The following is a 23,209-nucleotide window of genomic DNA, read 5'->3' as shown; positions in this document are numbered from 1 at the left end:
TACGAGGCTGAGTTCACGGGTGTGGAAAGGTTAAAATGATAGCGATAGCCAATGTACCTATTCGTTCGTAACATTCGTTTTGAGGCAAAGGAACATGTATTTGAATGTGATTGTTCTATAAAACACGTACTGTTTTGAACGCCGCAAAAATGGGAAAGCTATTTATTGATTGAAAATTTCATCAGAAAAACTGCGTTACTCAATTTACTAGCATTAGAAGAGCGAAACAATATTTAAATTGATGTCTCTTCGTTTGAAAGACGAAATTCTGACAAAATTTTCACCAAGAAATCATTTTCTCAAGATGAACCATCCGCCATATTGTTGTTAATTGTTAATTCGGTCCACTGGCAGTCAAATCAATTATTTTCATTTCAAATTATTTATGATTATTCTTTTAATTCCAACCTTTTTTCGAGGAAATGTCAGAAAACAGCTCAGACTCGAGGTTTTTACAACTCTCCTAAAGTCAATTATATGAGTTTTTAAGAACATTTCTTAACAAACAAAAATACATTATACATTATTAGAGATAGTGCCGCTTATCATTACATTAGGAATAGATTTTATACGTTAAATCAATTTGCTGCACTAAATGCAAGAAAGTACAAAAACTATATTGTATCTTATCCCGTTGTATTGAAGAAAACGATAAGATCAGATAGAGTAAGAATTAATTCATCGCCTACTTAAGTTTTTGCATTAACGATGATAAATAAGGTTCAAAGTTTTATGATAATAAGAACCCCTTTAAACCATTTAATCAATCTCCTCCTGATATTGTTTGGCTTTCTTTCCATAACTCTTTCAGATGCTTTCAAAACTCATCATCCTTTCGTGCCTGGTGGCGGTGGCCATCTGCGAGTCGAAGCTGAAGGTGGATGTTGTGAGCGTGCCCGAGGGCTGCACGACCAAATCAAAGAACGGTGACATGCTGACGATGCACTACACCGGCAAGCTGACCGATGGTACCAAATTCGACTCCAGGTAAGTCGGTGCAACCGTCACCCAGCGCCTGGCGGCATAGTTTGGAGTGTGTGAAAATTCTCAATACTTTCCACGAAGGAGAAAATGTGTGAAAACCCTACCTCGAATGGTCTAATTATGTCAACGCACATACTAAGTGTTCCCGTGTGTTTGTGTGCTAAGTGAACCGTACGGAATGTTAGACCGGAACAAATGGTTAGTGAAATGGTACCATTGAGCGGCTTATCGGTGGTTGCCGTTTTTTTGGGGGGGTCAAATTGATGCTACCGTCTCCAGGCCGACACGGCGCGCCTGACACGGTAACATGCAGCTGATAATCCTTCGGCCCATTTTTCGCCCCACGGTAAGGTGATGTGGTACAAATTTTGTCACTCACTTTTGCTCGTGACCATGCACTGTCTGCGTGCGTTCCTATGTCCGGAGCCCGGAGTCGAGTCGGAAAACTCCCCTCGGTTTACATGTCCGCCGTAGAGTGGAAGGCTGTGTGAGGGCAATACATTTTACAATTTGCCATAAATTACCGTCTCTCAATAAAGCTTTTCACGCGCGGCGTTGAATGGAAAACCGCAATGCGTACGCCAAACGTGTCTGGACCGGGGACTTTCATGGTGTTTATAGGCAGCTGATGAGACCAGCAGTTGAAATTTCAACAATGGACAATGGTGCAGACACACCAGAACTATCATTCTGGTAACTTTAACATGCAATTCTGATGTTTATCAACAAGTTTTGATTTATGATTAAATTAAGATAGAGCCTTCAGATTAATAAAATTCTACATTTTTGACGCATATACAAGTGCATCCTGGGACAATGTCCCTCAATCTATGCTTACTATTCACTAAAGTTCCTGTTTGTTAATACATTTTTTCATATTTTGCTTTGTTTTACAGTCAAATATGATAATTAAAAACATGTTTTTTTTTCGCATAACTACAATGTGCCGATACAAGTTGCGCTGAAAATTTTGAGGCACAAGATTTGCTGCTGTCACGAGAATGAGCGATTTGACCTCATCATTTATGAATGAAGCAACAACAACGACAAACAGCCCTGAGGAATCTGCAAAGCGGTGGGAGTATTTTCCACCCCCAAAAGCGCCCCGGTACCATCAGTAAAACGATTTATGGCACCCCTCGCGAGAGTTTGGCTATAATGCTGGCCCCATCATGTGTTTTTTTTTTCTTCTTCTTTTGGACGTGGTTTTGGTTGAGGACCGTCGAGCCGGACAGATTTATTGTGGGAATACAACATTTTCTTGAGTGAGTGATTTTTCCTGCGGTACGCACCTGAAGCGTAGGGTTTGGGGGGGAATCGATTTGGAAAAAAAAATACACGGCTCAGCGCTAGTTACTACATGCAAGAACGTAACCAGTCGAGGGAGAAAACGGAAAAGCACTTCCGGTTTTGTGAGTGCCCCGGTGCGGTCCGGTACTCGGGGCAACCGGTCGCATAGAAGAGAAGAAATGCCGAAGGTATTGGCATTGTCTCGCCCAAAAGGTACGGCACGATTGAAACGGATGGAATGAAAAAGTGAAACCCGACCGGTCCGCTTATTCTCGTACGATAAATCTGTCGCTGACAGCGTCGTTCTTGCGGAAAAGCTTAATTCATACGCTTGTAATCAGGTTGCTAGTGAAGCGTATTTAAAATGGTATGCTTCAATGATTAGCAGGAGCAAAATCAATTGTTCGTCACATCAGTTTTTCGCTGTTCGTGACAAGATGCTAGCTCTTTCTGAATATTTGCAACAAAGAGTTAATGATTCGTGTGATACTAAATTTGACTACAGCAAGCTCATAGACTTTCGAAACGAGAGGCGGCACCATCTTCTTCATCAGCGGAGGACAAACACACTTTCTCATCGTTACGTTCTCATCAATTCAAATAAGTAAGCACACTTCATAAGCCGAAAGCATGACGGTGGCTTCGTGCTTAACGATCGCTTCCCATCTCGGGCGAGCCTACCCAAAATTGAAACACTGTGGCGGTAAGGTGTCATTAAGCCGGTCGCACTCATAAAAGTGAAGATATATTTTTTCTTATCACGTGAACTCCCTGCTCTCCCGGTGCCAAACACTAATTGCACAGATTAGGGTCAATATACCGGGCTTTTCGGCGCCCGCATGCATGAAGTTATTACCGTGCGGGATTAGATGTGTTTGGGTATGCATAAAAGTCGCGGCCTCGTACGAGACGCATCGCTAATGCAGAGGTAATCACCGCCGAAGTGGCGTGGTTTTTTGCATGCCTGCATGCATAATACATCTTGCATTGAATGCATAACGATTTTCAATGATCTTAACGACACTGGAACTCCAACGTGCACGGGAAATTGGAGTCGCTCCCTGAGTACGCATACGTTGCTCGTCGACGAATGGCCTGCTCGCCCTCTCGGTGCAGCCTTTCAATAATTCAAACTATCTGCCGGATAATTGACGAGTCTCCGCACATTCCCGAATGCAGTCGAGTCGAACCGTCGTCGTGCGAAGGTTTATCGCTTTTTGGCTGCGTTTCAGTACCATCGTGGCGTTACGTAAAAACGTCAGTGAAGATTGGGGAAGCTAAGGGAGCTGTAGGGTTCAGCACTGGTGTGTCGTGTTATCGGTCCACCGGGGGTCCAATCGTCTACCATCGTCTAGCGATTATGAGTGACGGTTTGCGGTAAACGGCCAAACAGGAGCTCCCTTCCCGGGAGGTGAAAGAATTGGGGAATGTTTTGCTAACACACACACACCCGTCTGACTTTCACTTCCACATCGGTTTAGCAGTGAAAAGTGTTGTGGTTCACGGCAAGGCTTCACGTGTGTGGCGCCAGCAGAAACGCACCGCGAGCATTAAAACCTCCGGCGCGATAGGTGACGTGTTTTACATTGCGATTAACGCACGGAGTGAAAAACAAAACAAAAATGTCGCTGCAACGAGGGGGAAAACCCCCTTCCCTGCACGCCGGCACACAGACGTGCAAAATAAGGCATTCCTTTCCGAAACGGAGATAGAAAGTTTGTTTAGGGTGGTTTTCCTTGCTCCTCGCCTAGGACACGCTGCGTGGCACTTTTTTTTGCGCATTTCACCAGCATTTGTTGTTTGGCTTACCGTTTTGCCCACCTTGCCCAGAGGTCGCGGATTAAATCGTGTCCGGAAGGCTGGCAAAATCCAGCCACGGCCGATCGTTTGTTTGAGGAGCATTGAAATAGAAAGCCATAATCACGAAGTCGCCGCCGCGCTTTGCAGTGATGCAGGAAGAAGCTACAAATACTAAAGGCAAAGGTGGGAAAAGTGAAGGAAGTGAAATGCATGTTTTATTTCACGCCTTGCACGTGGGAACTGTCCAAATATCTAACAATGCGGCCGGGGATCTAGAGAGAAAGAAGGCGAACTAGTGTAAACTGCAACCAGAAATAAAAGATAAATGAAAAAAAAAAACACACACACAAACACACATGATGAGCACATTCACCATTGCATTGCAGTTGCGATCGGCGCTAAACCGAAACTGCAACTGCACCGTGTGTTACAACTTGCCGGAACCGTACGCAAATGGTTGGATATGCGGGAACCCAAACCCATCACAGCGGCGTAGGAGGGAAAAAATAGTTTTGTTTAATTGTTTGGTTGTGCACCCTTTCATGCAATGTAAGTGCAGTGCTGCACGCGGGCATGCCGGGTTTTTTTACATCACTGATATGGTTGGATGGAATATCTGAATCAATGCCTTCATTACCACCTGATATGTTGTGCAAACAGTAATCGAAACAAGGGGCGAAGGGTGTTATTTTTTTTATTATTTATTACGGGACCGTTCATTTGCCCTGGGAGCTCCCTGACACTAAGGCATGTAAAGGCAGTTCCTTCCGGAGTTGTACTTTGTGCCGATTGGAATGTAACCGAAGAATGGTAGTCGGTGGAAAAATGCAATGTGTTACGTATTGGAATAGCTGTGGGTACTTTCTTGGGTTGGTTGCGTTCAATATACGATAATGTACGATTGTCTAATTTCGGGTTATTTTATGAAATTGGAACTTCTTGGATGACCCAACTTTTGAGAAGCAAGTTATAGTGTAAATCAATAAGTCACTGGTAGCATCGAGCTTTCATTAATGTTGATCTGAATAGAATGATGTTCTTGAATAAAATTAATACACTTTGAATACTGTGGAGGTTTGCATTTAAACCTCTTTTGCCAATTTTGATCCTAAATTGATGAAGTCGAATGTATTCTAGTGGTTCAGCTGCGTGTCTTGAAAATCGGAATTGGATCTCTGGAGACTCTGAATTTAAACCCTTATCTAAATCTATCTTTCGTAACACGCCCACACGTAATTACGTCCAGGTTGTATGATCAAAGTAAGAGTATGAACATCTTGTTCTGGAGTAGTCAAGTATTCCACGGTTGACATATTTCCAAGATCAAGTATTCCACGGTTGTGTTAAAGTTTTCAGTGATTCTATCTGCTGTTGGGCGAATAATAGAGATGTCTACAGTTTTGTTGTACAGCAGTTTTATTTTGTTATAAGGACCTATTCCAAACCTTACACAATTTAAACAAAATTAAGTCCATAAGTCTTTGTTTGCAAAACATCTTTTACCTTCTTTGGGTATTCTGACAATAAATCTTCTTTTAAAAAAAACTTTATTGGAGACGCTTGTCTGAGGAGATAAATAATTTAAAATGGAAGTTTTTAAGTTTTCTGTTCAAAACAATTGGGACTTTCCCAACAATTCTTCACTTCAGCAACTTCAACATTTTGTTTGATGTACGAAATTGTTGTTCAATGTTGTAATTTAAATCCGTAATTTATTTTGCATTGCCATTTCCATTCAATGCACTTGAACCACTTAAGCTGGGTCATCTTTGAACACTGTACTTATCAATTTTCTTCGTAAGCTTAATGTACTTTACAAAAAGGCTCCTTAAAACCAAATGTTACTTAGCACCGTACTAACGTTCGGTAAGATTTATAGTAAAAAAAAAAAACCCGACACCATAACACTTTTTCGTGTCGTGGCGCACGGTTCTCAAGCGTTCGCCACTCCCAGTGGTCAATTTGAAAATTAATCCGACTTATTCGAGAGCGGCACGGAAGAATGTCATTTGCGCCGCCGGTCGGTAGTGGCACACTAGCAACATAAAAAGGCACAACAAAAACACGCTGGAAGATCGCGATGTCGTCCTGTGCGCCTTTACGTACGAGCGCAAAGTATCACAACCGGTGTTTTAGTAGCACTTTAATGTCACCCGCCCAGTAACATGTTTATTATTCATGTGGGCCCCGAACCGGGCGCGAACAGTACGGGATATTGTTGCAATCCTCTAGCGAGCCGACAAGATGATGGTCTGGCGGCGGCTAAAGTGAAGGAAAAAATCTTCTCTCAACGACAAATAAAAACATAAGCATGTGCAAGTATAACGCGGAAGAGTTTTGTAGCGAACCGCGAACACTAAGGGCAACCGGTGGAAGCAGAACATGATCCAGCGGGCAGGTGGAATTGTCTGTGAAGTATCGCACTGTACGGTTATCCAGAGCCACGCCGAGGATGGTTCTTCTTGGCCGGTTAAGGAAGCGCTCAAACATTGCTAAAGCGTCCGGAAAATGGGACATAATGTGGAGAGGTTCGCGTCCCATATTCCCAGCCACATCTCGGTGGTCGTGGTCGGATGGTCCGTTAGTCGGTGCGTTTGAGCTATCCACCTTCCGCAGGAGCTATATGTTTTTTTATCGTCCTCGGGGACGAATGGTCTCGCATCAGGATATCAAGTTTTGTCATATTGCTAACCCCAGCGTAGACCGTTGCGTAGGGTAAACGACGAAAACAGGCCATTGCTAAATGCGCAAAAGAGCGAGAGACAGAGCCAAGGAAAAGAACCAGAGCTGCCTGAAAGATGAACTTCAATCTCATCAATTATGAAGCGGATCGCGCTGTTGAGATTCTTCTGCCTGGGGTCGTTCGTGGACGATCGCTTCCATTCCTGCGCCGACAGTATATTCCAACCACTGCAGTAAAATCCGTATCGATGGAAGTATGTACGAAGACGTGCGTAAGAATTTTCCTTTTTCCGCTCGCTGCAAGAAAATAGCAACCAAATTAAGGACTCCTGGTGCACATGTTATCGGTTGACTTGTTTCCCCCAAGGTCCCATCGGTGGGAATGAGTTTGATTGTCGGCAGGGCAAACATGAGTGATTGCTGATGTAATGCCGGAAAATCACTGCTTCCATTCACGTGTATGTGTGGGGCAGCAGCTGTAGGAAGCGTTTGGTAGCAAGGTAAGGGAAGAATGGAAGGGCCACAGTATTGTTGGACGAAGTCAGATGCAAAGTAGCGTTGGGATTTTTTGGAGGTGAATTCAATCAATCAGGAGATTGTGGGTGATATTAAGCAAAATAAGCGACTGCATATTTATATTGTGAGGTTGAAATTTACTACACAGTTTGTTAAATTTCAAAGACATTTTTCCCTTTTCAACAAGGTCCATTAAATTTATTCTATGAAAATGCAAGAAATAAATAAATGTGATATTTAAAGAATAGCATTAATTCTAATGCTGTTTTAACAATAGCTAAATAAAACACATCGTTTCAGTTAAAAACACATTTTTCAAAAGTCTATTTAATAGAAAAAATCTTGGGGCACTCATAATTAAACCTTAAAATACAACTTTAAACCACACTTTCATGTGGATCCATCATTGTCCTGACTCGTCCTAAGTTTTACGAGCGTCATCATACGCCCTCGCCTCTTCTCATCTGCAAGTAGCGACAAATTGAAACATAATCGGGTCATTCTGGTCGAGCTGGAAGAGCATGCTAAGTTAATAAATCTCAAAAGAAGGCATCCTGGGCTTCTTGCACAACTTCAGCGATAAGCGTGCCAGCAGTTAGGTACGCGTGTCATGCGAAGAACACATTCTTTCACCGCCCGCAAGAAGCCGACCGTGGTGTATGCACCGTTGACAGGACCGGCTTCCCGGCAGGATAATGACATTCTATCGAGCTAATTTCCGGAAATATTGTACTGCCCTGTGGCATGTCTAGCAGCGCACAGCCATGCACGGTGCTGGCTGCATCGTTCGGTGGGGATGTGAACTTCGCTCAGGTTGCACCTTGTGCACGACGGAATGGTACAAAAAATGGGACCCAACGACAGAAGGTTTCAATTTTTATGACAAAACACTTTATGTCAGGCCCTGTGTGGGTGATCCAGAGGGCTGATAGGGATGGTAACAGGAGTTCCAGTGCACACTACCTATCCAGTTCGTGGTCAACCGAGAAGCTTTGCCGAAACATGTCAAACCGTCTTGATGAGGGCGCTGTGAAGGGTTTATGATGAATTTTTACCTTACCTTTATCTTTCTCCCACGGCGAAGGATGTGTATGTGGTGATGATTATTTCGCTTCCGTGCCATACGGAACGATTCCGCAGGGGGGAAAAGTGATAAATTAAGCGTTCTTCTGGTGGGCCCCCGGTTCGCACCATACCGTCGGATGTCGTCATAACATCATTATAAAATTTTCAACAGCTTCCAAACCTCGATATGAGGGGCGGCCAGCGCATAAAGTGGGCTCGGCAAACGAGATTCATGCAACGGGGGAAAATGTTTTATGAGTGGGAAATTTGTTTCCCATTTGATCTTGTTTCGGGTACGTTTGCCGAGCGTAGCGTGTTTCACTTCAGGATACAACGTTACAGGCTAGTTGTTTGCACTGCCAACGTTTGCTTCCTGTAAATCCCTTTAATCGGCCACTCAAGGATGCTCACGTGCTGCAGGGTTCGAGTGGGAAGCCACGCCAGCACGGCGGAGAACTTTTCCCTACAAAAACGGTGTCGACCAAACAAAGTCCAACCAATGTTTGGTTGTTTCGAGCAATTTCATTCCAGTTAAGCAGGGTGCTTCTGGTGGCACGGTTACCCGGGGCCCATCGTTTGCTTTGCATTTTGTAGTCGAAATTGCTGCGAGTAAAAATTCGCAACACTTCTGCTCGATGCTTGTTTTGGGAAACCTCGCTGCCAGGTGCCATTCCCAGGGATTGGGGATGGTAACGTTCGCGAATTGAGGATAGAAACAATTGGATAAATCAGATATTCATGCAAAAAATCTAATATGTATGATACACTTGTCTCATTTTCATAAGAGCAGTGGTGGGAAAAAAATAAGCCCACCTCGCGCAATAGTACAACGCGATGGTTGCTGCAGCTCGGTCAAAGGATTACTCGCGGCACACGGAGTTTCGCGATCCCGCGATAACGCAGAATAAATGTGAGAGTTTAAGCAGTGTGGTGGATTTTCTAAGGGTAGTGTCGGAATTTGTTTCCGTCGCTATCAACAATTCCGGTCGCAATTGTGTGGAACGACGCATCTTCCCGAAGGACGAATATTAAGCCACCACCATCATAAGGTTGGGAGGAATATTCCTGAGGAGAGTTTAGGTTGTACTATAATTTTGAATTTAAAGTTTATATTACATGCCTGATAGCGTGCGTGAACTTAGCAACCATTCATTTGATGTTACTTTACTAAATTCGGCTTTAAAAGAATATTAAAGGATTCGTTTTGACACATATTTGAGTACTTCGAGCCAGTGACTCGTCCTTTTTAATCAACACTAAAAACTTCCCGACTTGATCGATTGCGCGGTCAGCAATCGTATTCCTGACATGTAGTTGAGATAAATCTAAATGGTTTTGATGAAGGAGAGCGAAGCCTCATGTGCCGTGCCCGTTCCTGGTCGCTGAATAATTTATCGCCGGCACCGTGTGTGGAAGTCGGCTAAAAGGGGTGAAATGAGACGGAAGGAGAAAAAAAAGAGTATGCCACTGTTTACTACCGAAAAACCCGGGAACGTAATCGTAAAATTGCTCACCAGCTTGAAGATCTCATTTGCAGCTGGAGTTTTGCAGAACTATCCAGCAGGTTCAGCCCCAAGCAAAGCGTTATACGTGTGCACTGTGCCAAACCATTACCCTGGCGGGCAAACAAATCTTACAGATGTGGTCTAAATGTTTGTGTTGGAGCACATATAATAGACAACAGCAGGAGGGAAAAAATGCTACCCAAATTCATGTGATACATTTTTAAAAAGATGCTTGTATCTTGTCAGCTGTCTGACGTATCGACGACGTTGGCCGGAGATCACCAGGTCGGAGGTCCACATATACCAGGGTTCACATCCGTTTCCGTTCGCATGCTATGGTGTCGTAGCAGTAACTCCGCATGGTATGCACCCTTTTGCTATGTCTATTCACTAGAATAAGCAGACCATAGTAAACCAAGGGACGAAAAATGGCATAGAAAGACACTAGCGCCCTTGCAATGTATTCTGTCAACAGTACATACACAAAGTTTTTGCGACACTTTTCCATCGCACAGAGCGGCTGTTTAGGAGTGCCTGTTGAGGACGATAAAAGTTTTAGCGCCACAGCGATTTGATCGATCGAACAGACGACGGATTGGTAGAAGAGAAGTTTTTTTGGGGTTTCAAAATTGAACTAAAATTTGTTTATATTGCTTGGCACTGTGTTCCTTAATTCTATAATTTATTTAAATTTATTTATAAAAACCGTAACTTTTACACTCACTTTGTTTTTGCTTAACTCAATTCTGGGCATGGAATTTATTTGGAACGTTTAAAGATAGCACAAACAGCAAACAGCATCTCTCAAAACATATGCAACCGAATCATAAACGTAAATAATGTAATACCCAACCCGAAATTCCCGGCTACGTTTGTTTATCCCAACACGATCGGTGCTAAACTAACCTTTAACCTGCGCTGTGCGGGCAGTGAGCAACAGACATATTATTTTTCCCGCGCCCGAACTTTTATGTCGTCCAAAAGTCTAGCACGGGGCCAGAATGATTGTCGATTGCATCGTAAAATAAAGCCCCATAGTGATGGTCCCCGGTACTGACGATGGTTCGCGCGGAATCTTTAAGTACAAATTTGCAACATCCGGTACAATTCCGGTGTGCTCTAGTTGTGCTTGGATCGATTCGCTTCAAATAGGAAAAGCGTACCGTGAGTACATAAATTTGGGTGGCTGGATTTTGTGTGAGAACTTGGAATTGTTGTGTGTGTCTGGTTTTATTGTTATGGTTATTGATATATTTATGTGACAGTTTCGCGTGTGTGCTTTTGGTTGGCAATTTTTTGAAGCCCTTATGGTGCATAACGCTGCGTATGAAATCTTGTTGATAAGAGATAATATTTTTGCTACAAGTAAAGCATATAAATCCCATTGCGGACAGGTGTCGTACGCTATAATGGTGCACCAATCAGTATCAATATTATTCGCACTTTTTATTCGCTTGTGATTTGTGAAAGAGGGAAGTTAATGTTTAAAGCAAAAACAAACAAATACTATTCTGCTATAGGTTAATCAATTAAAGTCTATTTCATCACCAGCCGACCTAAATAAATCGTGAGTCACAATGCGTTGGTTTAGTTGTAACCCATCAACTGCGCCACTTCGAAAAAGGTTCTCCACGACGAGCACTCTCGAATATGGCTCATTCACAACTTTCACCTGTCCGTCGTCTTTTCGTCTTATTTTCATCCCTGATCACATTATAACCCAAAACTGGGACGGTTCAAGATGCGTTCCGGAACTGGTGGAGTCATCAAAGCCCACTCACAGTTTTACCGTACGTTACAAGACAGTATATTTATTAATTTTAATATTATTACTGCGATGTTTTCACTTTCTTGCAATTGTAAAGCGGGTGAACGGTCACCGGTCACGGACTTGTGCGAAATTTCTCCCCGTTTTCTGATGACCACAATTAGTCTTGCGGCACTTCCGGTATCATCCGGGTTCCCGCTTTTCCCTCCACACCATCCCAGCACCAGACGAAACGAGCTGAGCGGAGCGTGAGTCTAATTTGGTGGACGATTTTTAATTGCTTCAATCAACGTGACACAAGAAACACGAAGATGAACCGCTCCGTTGTGTTAAACAAACGATTTTTCCCTCGCCTTTACCATCGAGGGAAAATGCGTCAAGAAGCGCGACATTTCTCTTTCGCGACGTTTGGGTTGTATTCCTAGGAGGGCAGGTTTGCGAGATGCTTCTTCAGGATCTCGAGACGAGCAAATCCTGTTGCTCTGCGCGAGATGACAACCGACACCGCAAAAGCAAGGACGATGTGTCCCGTGTTGGGGGCAGGATTTGGCGAAAAATGATCTTTCTAATTCCGGTTGTGGTTGTGGCAGGAACATACGGGCTACATCAAGAGTGGTTGCTCAGTGTGCTTGCTCAGTTTTTTCGTCTAATGCTCTGGTTTACATACGATTGGCCAACATATTTCCCTTCGGTACACGTTGGTCGGATGCAGTCAGTGTAATCGTCTGTGCGAGGGATTCCGGCGTACGACACTGTCGTCTGTCTTGCCAGCACGGCTCGGTGACACATTTCTTGTGAGATAATATAGTGTGGACGATGGCACTCCACTGCTCGAGTGTGGTTGTCACCGAGGGACCGAGGGTAGCATTTGTTTATGAATGTCATTTTTCATGTTTCGCCAAGCGCAGCATTTGCTTGAGGAAATTCATCCGCTACTGAGCATAGGCAATTCTTTCGGGATGTTGATATTTTGTAATAAACACCTTTAAATATTACACCTTTACCCAACACCTTTAAAATTGAAATAATTTATGAATGGAACGAAATGAATTCTTCTGTTTGGAATGAATTTCAATTTTAACTCAATTCGAGTTCCCAAAAGAGTCCAACAAAGAGCGTTTCGGAATAATGGAGGTTCTATGTTTATTTATACAGTTAGGAACATAACTATATGATGATAAGAAAACTTAAGTTTAATTAAATGTAATATACAAATTTAAACTTAAAATATAAAAAAAGTTTACCAAAAACATTTTTAAAAAATGTTCCGTTGAGAAATTTTTACTGTTCAGTATAACACTGCTAAACATTCAAATCAATGGTGTGTTAGACTATACATTTAGCACTATGATGTTCATTCTGATGCTGACATTCGGTGCGATTAGATCATCCTAAACGTCACACACCTGTTTATCATTTAGGTTTCATTTTTTGTCCAATATTGCACATTATTGTGTTGTTAAAATGTAATGCTCTTTCATAAGTTATTGCTTGTGTTAAATTTTAAATCTGATTCAAACAAGTTCAAGTGCCATTTTCGTTCATTTTGCCGATACGTAAGCGCAATATTTCGCGATGCCTTCTCGTAGGTTCCTATAGTAAATTCGTCGCCAGTAAATTTCACGCCACAATCATATGCATGAACTGTTGGCCAAAGATGAGCACATGATTACGTAGCGAATGGGTTGAAAGTACGTTCGTGAGAACACTTCCTCCTACTCCGACCGAGTGTGCGATCGTTCAACTTAAACCGGTTCCATGACAGGGCCGTTGCGTAACCAAGGCTTGTGCGCGTCACTTCGTAGCTTCGCGATTCACGTACGCATCATCAAACCGCGACATTAGTCCGTTCTCGACGAACATAACGGGTTGTAGCAGACCCAGTTGGATGTTTTGCATCACCGAAACAGATGAACTCTCCTTGATTTGGTCACAATTTGCGCGTCGAAATGGGTTTTCCGTTCTTACGAGCACAAAACAATGCATTAAAAAATCCATTTACAAATGAAATGCGTTTCGCCGAGTTGGCATCCAGGTTGGAGGGAAAGAAATGCATGTACGGCACGAGGCGTTTACCTTCGATTAGCATCAAAAAGCTGCAAAACGACAAACGTCCCAGACTGGTGTCCCAGTTCTGTCCGAGTTCCCGTTAGACTGTGCCGACTCAAACGCCTCTGCTGGCGGTGAAGAAACACAAACCAACAACATGCAGTAGAAAAAAGTGTAACAGCAGCGAAAAGTCGTGCCCTTATACTATGCTCGGTGCTCATAAATAATGCAAACTACTAATTTCTGTCAACGCACGGAAACATAACTGCAGCGCGGAAAGAAGGTGCATACCGTTTAACGGATGGTACTGCACACTAATGTGGGGATCGTTACACTGATAAGGGATGAACAAACATAGATAAATAAAACCCCGTGAGCGGTTAATTGACGGCGTCACCAGCTCGTTTTTCCTTCAGCGCGCGCGGGGCGATGATTCATGGCAGTGAAAGTTTTCCACCCGTATTGAATCCATTCGTTTGTTTTGTGTTTTTTTTCGAGTTTTCTTATATTTTCATTTTTTATTTAATTTTCTTTTGAAAGTTATGTTTCTAGCATTTAATTTCGTGAACGTAGGCTAAAAGGAACTAAAATAGTCACAATTCTGCGATGTAATCATAGAAATTAAATGCCCATAAGGATATTTTTTCGTATTAAATTTTTAAAAGGAGTCTCCTGATAAAAATTTGTAAACTATTACTCACATGCAACATAAAATTATTTTACAGAATATAAAACAATCATTAATAAATTCTACTACAGCCTGTCTCCGAGATACGCGGTTCCTCTTATTGGTGGATTCAGAGATAGGAGGTTTTTGCAAATTCGACAGCAGAATTAATTTATAGCACAAAATATTAGCAAAAGGGTGGAAAATTGATCGAAAATACCTTCTTTTGTTATATAAAATATTTGTTTTTAATTTATTTTAAAGTATTCACTCAAAAAAACACCTGATTTGATGAATAAATTAATTGCAAAGAAGGAAGTCAACTTTCTAACTTAGAACTATAAACAACTTAAATTTGAGATACAAATAAAGGTTTATAGCAGTCACTTATAATGGCGTGTCTTGGGAACTGCCTTTACATCCCTATAATAAAACCAAGTTAGCCTAAAATTATGCTACGTACTGTATTATTTTTTTTCCTTCAAAATAATCGTTGGGAATAACAAAAATTGGATCGCATTTTCGCACAAAAAAAAAAACTATGTACCAATTCGTTCAAACCATTTCCTTTAGAACGTTATAAAAATCAATACTTTGTACGGTTAAATAACCATAACACTGGCAGTCAGCTGTTCGTGCGGTAGAACGTGGATCGCAAAAGTTTGAAAATCATTCCCAAACCCTTCTGAACCTGTTTAGTTGCAGTTCGCGAACCGGGGCTCAGGGGCTCATGATTATTTGATTTTATTACCCAACATTCTGGTGAATAATTCCACGTTTCGTCGTAACACCAGCTGGACCATCATAAGATACCTCACCACCGTCGCACATCTACAGCCTCGCCGATCTGTGGCGTGTCTGCGGAAGGGTTTGAAAAATTAAGATATTCACCACCTCCGATGAGGCCGCCGTGCAGTGTATCTGCAACAGAATCCTCCCCGGGGGTGCCGCTAGGGGAGTCTTAAAGTGCTCCGAGTGCCGCGTAAGGATAATTCTTTTGCGAAAGTTATTTGTTTTTCCTGTGCTGTCAAACGTTTGACTCGGGTTTTACTTCAGTGCACTATTTACAACCAATACGTGTGCGAAACCGGGGGGGGGGGGCTACGGGGAGGGGAGCCTACAGGGCAGTAAAACACGGCCTGGCTGTGGTCGGCCATACTTTCACTAAGTGGCGTATCGTTTGGCTTCAACGTTCAACGCGCGGAAAAGGACTTGTACTCGCTTTCACGCGCAAAGTGATTTGATGGCACTGCAGTTCCAGTTCGGTTCCTGGATGCTGCTCTCACCCCCACTGCCCGAACCACCTTCAAACTCACATCAAATAAATCGAGAAGAATTTCTTTCCACGATGGTTTTTTTACGCCGGCGATACGCTAGCAACACTCCCGGATGGTTATAACCCTTTCCGGTAGTCGCTGCATGGGTGTATGTGTGTGAAGGCCAAACCATCTGACCAGGATGTGGAGGAGAATAAATGGACCACTGAGGTGCGTCGGATGGGGTGGACCGGATAACCTCACGATATTATCACCGCCCTGGGTGTGTATCGGCAGCAGAAGTGTTTTCGCTTCGGAAACCGAAACTAAAAACCAATCGAACCACTGCTCAATTATTAATGCTAACAGTTTGCCGAAGCAGTTCCCTTCGATCAAATGAACATGTGAGCGGCGAAAGCGGACGCCAAGCCTTTTTTCTCCCTTCCCCGCACACACATGGCACACACATCAATTGGTGTAAAATGTGAATAGAGTTTTATTTTGTACAAACTCCCCTTGTATGCCAACCAGCATCAGGGTTGAAGGTTAAAGTGTGGCAAAAAAATAGCTCGAACGACATCGAGTCGGAAAAATCCCTTTTTTCTTGGCACCTTTATTTCAATTTCTCAAGGAATCCTTCCGATTTATTTTCCGTACCATGGAAGAAGTAAAGGTTGTCTGAAGGTTTTTTTAAGGGTGTGAAAGCATCGTTTCCGTATCGATTATGCTCTTTTCCAGCCGGAAGGCAAACCTCACGAGGATGCTAAGTACATGGCATGTGTTAATATTTGCTTTTAATTACAAAAATAACATTGCACTACACCGTCGTGCTAAGCATTGAGACTGAAAAAGACAAAGATTCTCTCCCGTTTACATTGTTTAATCACAGCGTTTTTTGGAGCAAGAGAACCGAATGGAAGGGAGCAAAGGATGCATTTTCCCGAATGCAGAGCATCCGAATTTCAAATAATTTTCTCATCAACGGAAATGTTTGAGGAAGATTTAATACAACTCGTTGCCGTTTCGCTCCTGGGGCTTAAGCAGCTCGTTTTGTTTGCTGCACAGCTTTCTTTCAACCATAGCTTTGAAGGATTTTTTAAATATGTTTTTAAAATCCAGGAAATTCACCAAGAAATAAATTCAAGTTATTGTAGGACTAATCATTGAAATATAATTTCTCATTCTGAGATTGAAATATTCTTAATATTAAAAATTAATATTCTTTAGTTAATGTTTGTATTAAAGAACTTAGTTAAATTTGAGAACCTTACTAATTTCCACTGTATGTTCCTTCGCCTTACAGCTTCGACCGTGACCAGCCTTTCACCTTCCAGCTCGGAGCCGGTCAGGTTATTAAAGGATGGGACCAGGGTCTGACAGACATGTGCGTCGGTAAGTTTTCCGTCACCATGTTTCGACATTTCCATCAGGATTAATTACTCATCCACAATTTCCTACAGGTGAGAAGCGTGTGCTGACCATCCCGCCAGAGCTCGGCTATGGTGACCGGGGAGCCGGAAACGTTATTCCCGGCGGTGCGACCCTCGTGTTTGACGTCGAGCTGATCAACATCGGCGATTCGCCCCCAACCACGAACGTGTTCAAGGAGATCGACGAAAACAAGGACATGCAGCTGAGCCGCGAGGAGGTGAGCGAGTACCTGAAGAAGCAGATGGTCGCCGCCGACGGTGGCCAGGAGTCGGAGGACATCAAGAACATGATCGCCGAACACGACAAGCTGGTGGAGGAAATCTTCCAGCACGAGGACAAGGACAAGAACGGCTACATCTCGCACGACGAGTTTTCGGGTCCGAAGCATGACGAGCTGTAAGACTGGCCGGCACTGGCAGCGGGTGGACGGTGTGTTTCCGTTTTTTTTAGTAATTTTATTATAATTCAGTTGTTTTTTTTACGTCGATAAAATCTACGTCCAGCATACGGTTCTATTTAACGTACGTTAGTTAGTACGCAGGAAGGCATACACCCACAGAGTTGAGGACTTAGTTCGTGCGAATGCGAATCACATTCGACATGTTGTTAGTGGTTTGTTGATTTTCGGTAGTTAGTTTTTTGCCCGTCGATATGGGTGGAATTTCGTTAGCGGGTTGGGAAGGTTATTATTTAATAGGCTTACCGTTCAGTCCGGTTTGAAATTCAACGCAAGCGACTGTTCTAAAGCAGTTTCGAACAAAAACGCAACGCACATTCATCACCGTTTTGCACAAACAGTACGCCCCAGTCGGTGGGACGGTCGAGATATGCATTCTATATACACAGAAGCCACCCGTAGCAAGAAACGTATCATAATCATTCCCAATTTTTTTGGTTTTCGGTCGTGTAAATACATTTCACATCACGCGGATAGTACTGAATGGTGAGGGATCGTGTTTCAGTTTTAGAGGAATATGATTAGGAACGAGCGTAGCGAAACGTGTGACAACATCATCACTTAAAACGGTTACAAGTACACGAACTTTACATATCACAACAACAAAATAACACAAACGGAAAATAAACTATTTGTACGAAAAAGGAAAACCGGTGCCGTGTTGTCGTTATTGTCGGCTGGAGCTAAAGAAAGAAAGAAACTTGGGATACGAAAATACAGCATATCGTATGCATGCATACCGGTCATAAGTATGCAGAAACATCTTTAGCATACCCTAGTGTAATGTTTCGAACTGTTCGTATCATAAAATTAGATAGTTTCAACTAATCTGTGCTTTGCATACAAAATGTTTGGCAATTTAACCCAACTGCTAAGTAACTAACGTAACTAACACGTGGCCTTTAACAAATTGTACTTAATGATATTTTTTCCCAATTCTTTCATTCTGTTATATGATATTGATCACGATTATATTTGCCAAATATCTAAATCATGAATGTTTGATGATTTCGATGAACTTAGAATTTATTTTTGAACAATTTTTAAACTAAATTATTCTATTCATTTTACACTTTTCCTTTAATTTGTTGTACGAATTATTGTTATTGTTATTAAACATTATTGTTAAAATTCTGTAAAATTGTTGTTTGAAATAATGACTGCTCATTATGTTTATATGTTAAAGTTCATGCTAAAGTCCTTTAATGTTTCTTTGCACAAATACAAAGCAAGTTTAAAATCTTAGAAACGAATTGAAGATTTACCGTCTTTTTTAATGTTAAATCTGAACTTATAACGACAAATAACGAGGAAAAGCTTCAAGGATTAGTTTCAATATCATGTAACATATTACTTAGAAAATATATTTTAAGATTTTTTCGCCGTAAAATTCTTTATTCTTTTCCGTTTCTTTTTCTTGCAAATAACAAATGTTATATACAATTGGGAACAGCCGTTATTGTGTCGGTCACTGTATCTGCTATAATGCGTACAGATGGCGCGCTAATCACTAAGGGGGAAAATACAAATTAAGCGTGTCAGTTCAGATTCGAAAATCGAATGTTGTAAATTGGAGAATAAAAAAAAGTCTATTTGATTGTAAAGGTTGTATAATTTAAATTCTTATAATATTGTAAATCTTTCCAGACGAATGAAAAATGAGCAATGAAAATTCATGTGATTAAAACGATTAAATTCCAGAGTCGTTGTAAACTATTCATTTAATGTATCATAAACAACTATCAAATTGTTGAAATTTGAGCAATTAAAGACAGAACAATTTTTAAGACAGTAAGATCCATTCTAAACTGTTCAGTTCCGCTATTTATGCCAATTATGATTGCCCCTTTATCCGACCTACGCCAGAATTTAGCAAAGAAAGAAAAGCAGGAAAATAAAGTAAACAAATCGAGTAAGAACAAAAAAAAGAAGGAAGCTACAACGAAAACCATTTCGGACGCTGTTTTATGCTCATCAAAATCAACGGCAGTTGGGAAGAAGCAAATCCGCCTGTCATGTACATCGGGAATCAGTAGCAAAGGCGTTGAAAATGCTTCAAAAATTTCAGCACGTCATTTCACCTGTTGCGCCCCGGTGCCGATGTGAATGTGGCAGAAGCGGCCCAGAACCGGGGCCACAACATGCCGCAGCACATCTTAGCGCCCGCGGAAAGGCTTGCGAAAATATGCAGCAATAATTGTTTCGTGGCCCCGGTGCCGGTATCAAATAACGGACCGCGAGAGCTGGAGCAGTGTTTTTTTTTCTTCTGTGTGTGTGGAAAACTTCTTGAAGGTGGATGGGAGAAATGGTTCGAAAAGCAACACACTTCGGGCAGAACGGGACAATGAAGATGGTGAGGAAAGCGCTCTTCAGCATAATACCCAAGCCGACCGTGTCGACAACAAATGCCTTTTTCGCCGTGTGTAGCATAAAACTGATCGCTGCAGCATAAACATACATTGCACAACAATCGGGACAGAGCCGCAGCACATCACCAAATGAAGAACGGTTGGAGACGCAAGAAAGCAAAACGAAGATGCCAACTTAATTACTTGCCAGCTCAAATTCCACATAAATTAGCATACCGTCAAACGAGTTCGAACCACTTTTTCATACACCGTTGGGTGTTAGAACGCAATCGAGAAGACAAACGTCTGTTTGCTTTTAAACAAACCGATTCTTGGCTATTTCTGTGACCCTTGCGATTGGAGTCTTTTGTTTCGAAACACCTACATCCAGAGCGACATAAATACCTTTCGCCATTAAAAGAAATACCCATTCCCTCGACGTCGGAGTGTCCAATTTTCGCCTTGCCGTAACGAACGTACCGGTAGCATAGATTCTGGGATATTAAAACCTCCCCCGGCTTCAGAAGTCCAACGTCCGCGCATTGAGACACATCGATCTTTGCGGACGTGTCCGGATGATTCGCGTGCGGTACTGCACGCGTCGTCGGTTTTGTTGCACCCGCTGGCCAACGCATCAATATGCCGGCAACGGTGTAGGCAATTTATGGCCCTGTCATTGGACCATTTTCCTTCGGAACGCAACGCACTTCGATTGTTTTCGTCACGGTGCACTGGGCGGAGAAGACCTGGCCACCTCTTTGAACCCCGCAGAGACCCGGCCAACCCTACAGGGTGGCAAGATAAGAGTGTCGGTGTTTTAATGCCCAGTTGTGTATGTCCCATTCCGGTGGTGAGACCGCCTTCCACCCCCGTTTTGGGACATCAGCCTAACGCATTAAGAAGGGTGACCATAATCAGTAGCGACATGATGAAGGAGAAAGTGCAATGCAATGGTTACGTAAAGGTTGAAAGGTGGATGGGATGGAGGTTTTCGGTGTTCTATTTCTATTTCAATGATTTGTTTTATTGCACCCGAGGGAAGGAAATTGGGTTTAAACGCACCTAAACGGTTACAAACAGCTCGCCCGTGTTGAAAAAGTTATGCGCTGGGCGAATCTGGTGTAAAGTAAGAGTTTAATGTATTTTTGATGGCAAACTCCTAAATCACACTAGTGTATTTCATTTAAATACAAACAAAATGGTTTTGAATTTTGAAAGTAGTGTAATACAAGCGAGAGTTCCTATTTCGACGGAATATTATATTTCTTATGAAGTATACCGATCATGATAATGAACTCCTTTTTGAATAATGCAATCAATTAGAGAACATCTTCTAATTTTAGACTTATTATGCTCGTTCTAGCCAGCAAAATAAATAAAATATCAATATCTCTCATAATTCGATTCATTTTATACTTCCAAGTTAAAAATACTGATAAAGAAAAAGGCGCCATTGTAATAAGATGATAAAAAAATTTCACTCACCCTTACATTATCGATCACATTTTATCTTAACCTGACTGCTAATAGCAATCGTTTTGTTTTTATTGAAAATAAAAACAAAATACAACACTCAAAACCCCACCAATTTTTTTCTAAGACGACAAAGACCCAACACCCCATCGCCTGATAAGAAAATATCTGTAAAATCGTGAAATGGGCTGTGCTTTCTGTAAAGGTGCTTCCTGTAACGTTACGCCAAATCGAAGGGGTTGGACCAAAAGTGCTATCTGGCACGTCACCGGGACATTCCTTCCCGGGGCCCTTTACTTCCCACAACGCTTTCCTTATCGAAGTATCATCTTGCGCCTGTACACGGTAGCGGGTGGATGGATGCGTTAAAACTGCTGCAGCACGCCATCCAATATCACCATCCATCATCATTTGGGGTCTGGGTTTTCGCAGAATGATGGAATGGCGTAGATAATGCTTTGCCGGGAGATAGGTTTGGTAGGATTTGCTCGATATGCATCGGCAGTGGCACACAATTAGCCGGGCAAAAAGGTAAAAGGAATCTTTCGCAATTGCGATCATTATGGGAACGGTGGAATGGAATTTATTCTACAGTGGAGAGGAATTTTAGAAGTTTATATTCCAGTATTCCAACAGGAATATAAATCTTATTATTTTACAAAATTTTCAGCTATAGTTGTGCTCACCTGTCTGTTGTTCATTTTATCTTTTCCAACTTGTTGTATGCTGGCAGGGAGTAATAACATAAATAAACATGTAAAAAGATATGCAAACATCTGTATATTGCTTCACGATTCCTTTACCATTACCATCTACAACAAATAAACTATTGAATCAGTAATGTTATTGCATTACAACTTAATCGTCATTTCAGAACGTCCGTGCAAAAGGGTTTCGCGCAAACTACCGCAATGCTACCTTTCCCTATGCTGGAGCGACGTGTTTTGATGTTCGGTAAGCCAGGTGTGCGTAGTGCGGTATGTGTTAGTGCGTTCGAAAGGCAACAAGTTTCATTCATGTGTGTGCGTGAAAACAACGTTGAACAATAGGTGTGAGTGGTAACAATGGGAAAACATAAACATTATTCTTGATGAATTTTCAACAAAATAAAACGGTGTTTATTAGAACGGTATTAAAAAACAATCAAAAGTCTGCAATCGATAATTTTGATTGGAATGCTTAAGCCGTTGTGTGCCCCTAATAATCTTTTGTATATCTAAATTTGCAAAAACGTTAGAACAACCTTTAACTTTAAGTAGAAGGATCAGATATTAAAAATACATTCCTTTTAATTTTTAGATGATACAGAGATGAGCTATGACGTAATAATTCAAGTCTACTTTAATCTAATTCGCAACTAGTAAATGGACATCTAGGAAAATGACGTATTTTTTCTTTTTTTTTACTCTGTACTTTTCAATCAATAGCATGCAATAGCATAGTTCTTCGTCAAGTCTAATGATTTATTAAGTTAAATCTGTGAAAAGAATAACTCCGAGAATGTCTAGCTAACAATCTACAAGAGCAAGCTGCCCCTTACAGCATAATATGAAACTATTAGAACAAACGGCGCTGCTTGTTTCTAGGTCCTCGAGAATCTACCACATCGTATTTTTATTTAATTACAACTTACATGATTCCAATTTGGCACTGTTTGGTTTGGTTTCAATTCCATTGTAGCTATATATTATGATTTGTGAGTGACTTAATTATTTGTTAGTTCATCGGAGTTTCGGAGTTCGGAGTTAAATTTTTGCTTTGTTTATTTTTGATTAATATTATAATTTTTGTTGTAAAAAACAAACAAATATTTACTTATAATCATCTTATTCTCTCATTTTTGTTGAAGTCGTCAGTGTTTAGGTGAATTAATTTATTAATGGCCTGTGAAATGCAATAAAAGAGTAGTATAATACTA

At 41.7% G+C, this 23,209-nt stretch overlaps 1 protein-coding gene across 1 annotated transcript; it reads left to right on the top strand.

The window, feature by feature from the left end:
* Nucleotides 1–811: 811 nt before the first annotated feature.
* LOC128715693 (FK506-binding protein 2) lies at nt 812–17,425 on the top strand. Its single transcript, XM_053810605.1, has 3 exons — nt 812–987; nt 16,886–16,974; nt 17,043–17,425. Exons 1-3 carry the CDS (start codon nt 812–814, stop codon nt 17,411–17,413), a joined length of 636 nt encoding a protein of 211 aa, XP_053666580.1. The 3' UTR covers nt 17,414–17,425.
* The last annotated feature ends 5,784 nt before the right edge of the window (nt 17,426–23,209 follow it).

This window comes from Anopheles marshallii, chromosome 3 (assembly GCF_943734725.1).
Source record: "Anopheles marshallii chromosome 3, idAnoMarsDA_429_01, whole genome shotgun sequence".
NCBI classification, from domain to species: domain Eukaryota; kingdom Metazoa; phylum Arthropoda; class Insecta; order Diptera; family Culicidae; genus Anopheles; species Anopheles marshallii.
This window is presented reverse-complemented; position numbering and strand designations above follow the sequence as displayed.

Coding starts and splice junctions, on each gene's coding strand:
- LOC128715693 (XM_053810605.1), top strand. CDS start 812: ATGCTTTCAAAACTCATCATCCTTTCGTGCCTGGTGGCGGTGGCCATC. Junction 988..16,885: donor GGTACCAAATTCGACTCCAG/GTAAGTCGGTGC, acceptor TTCGCCTTACAG/CTTCGACCGTGACCAGCCTT. Junction 16,975..17,042: donor TCTGACAGACATGTGCGTCG/GTAAGTTTTCCG, acceptor AATTTCCTACAG/GTGAGAAGCGTGTGCTGACC.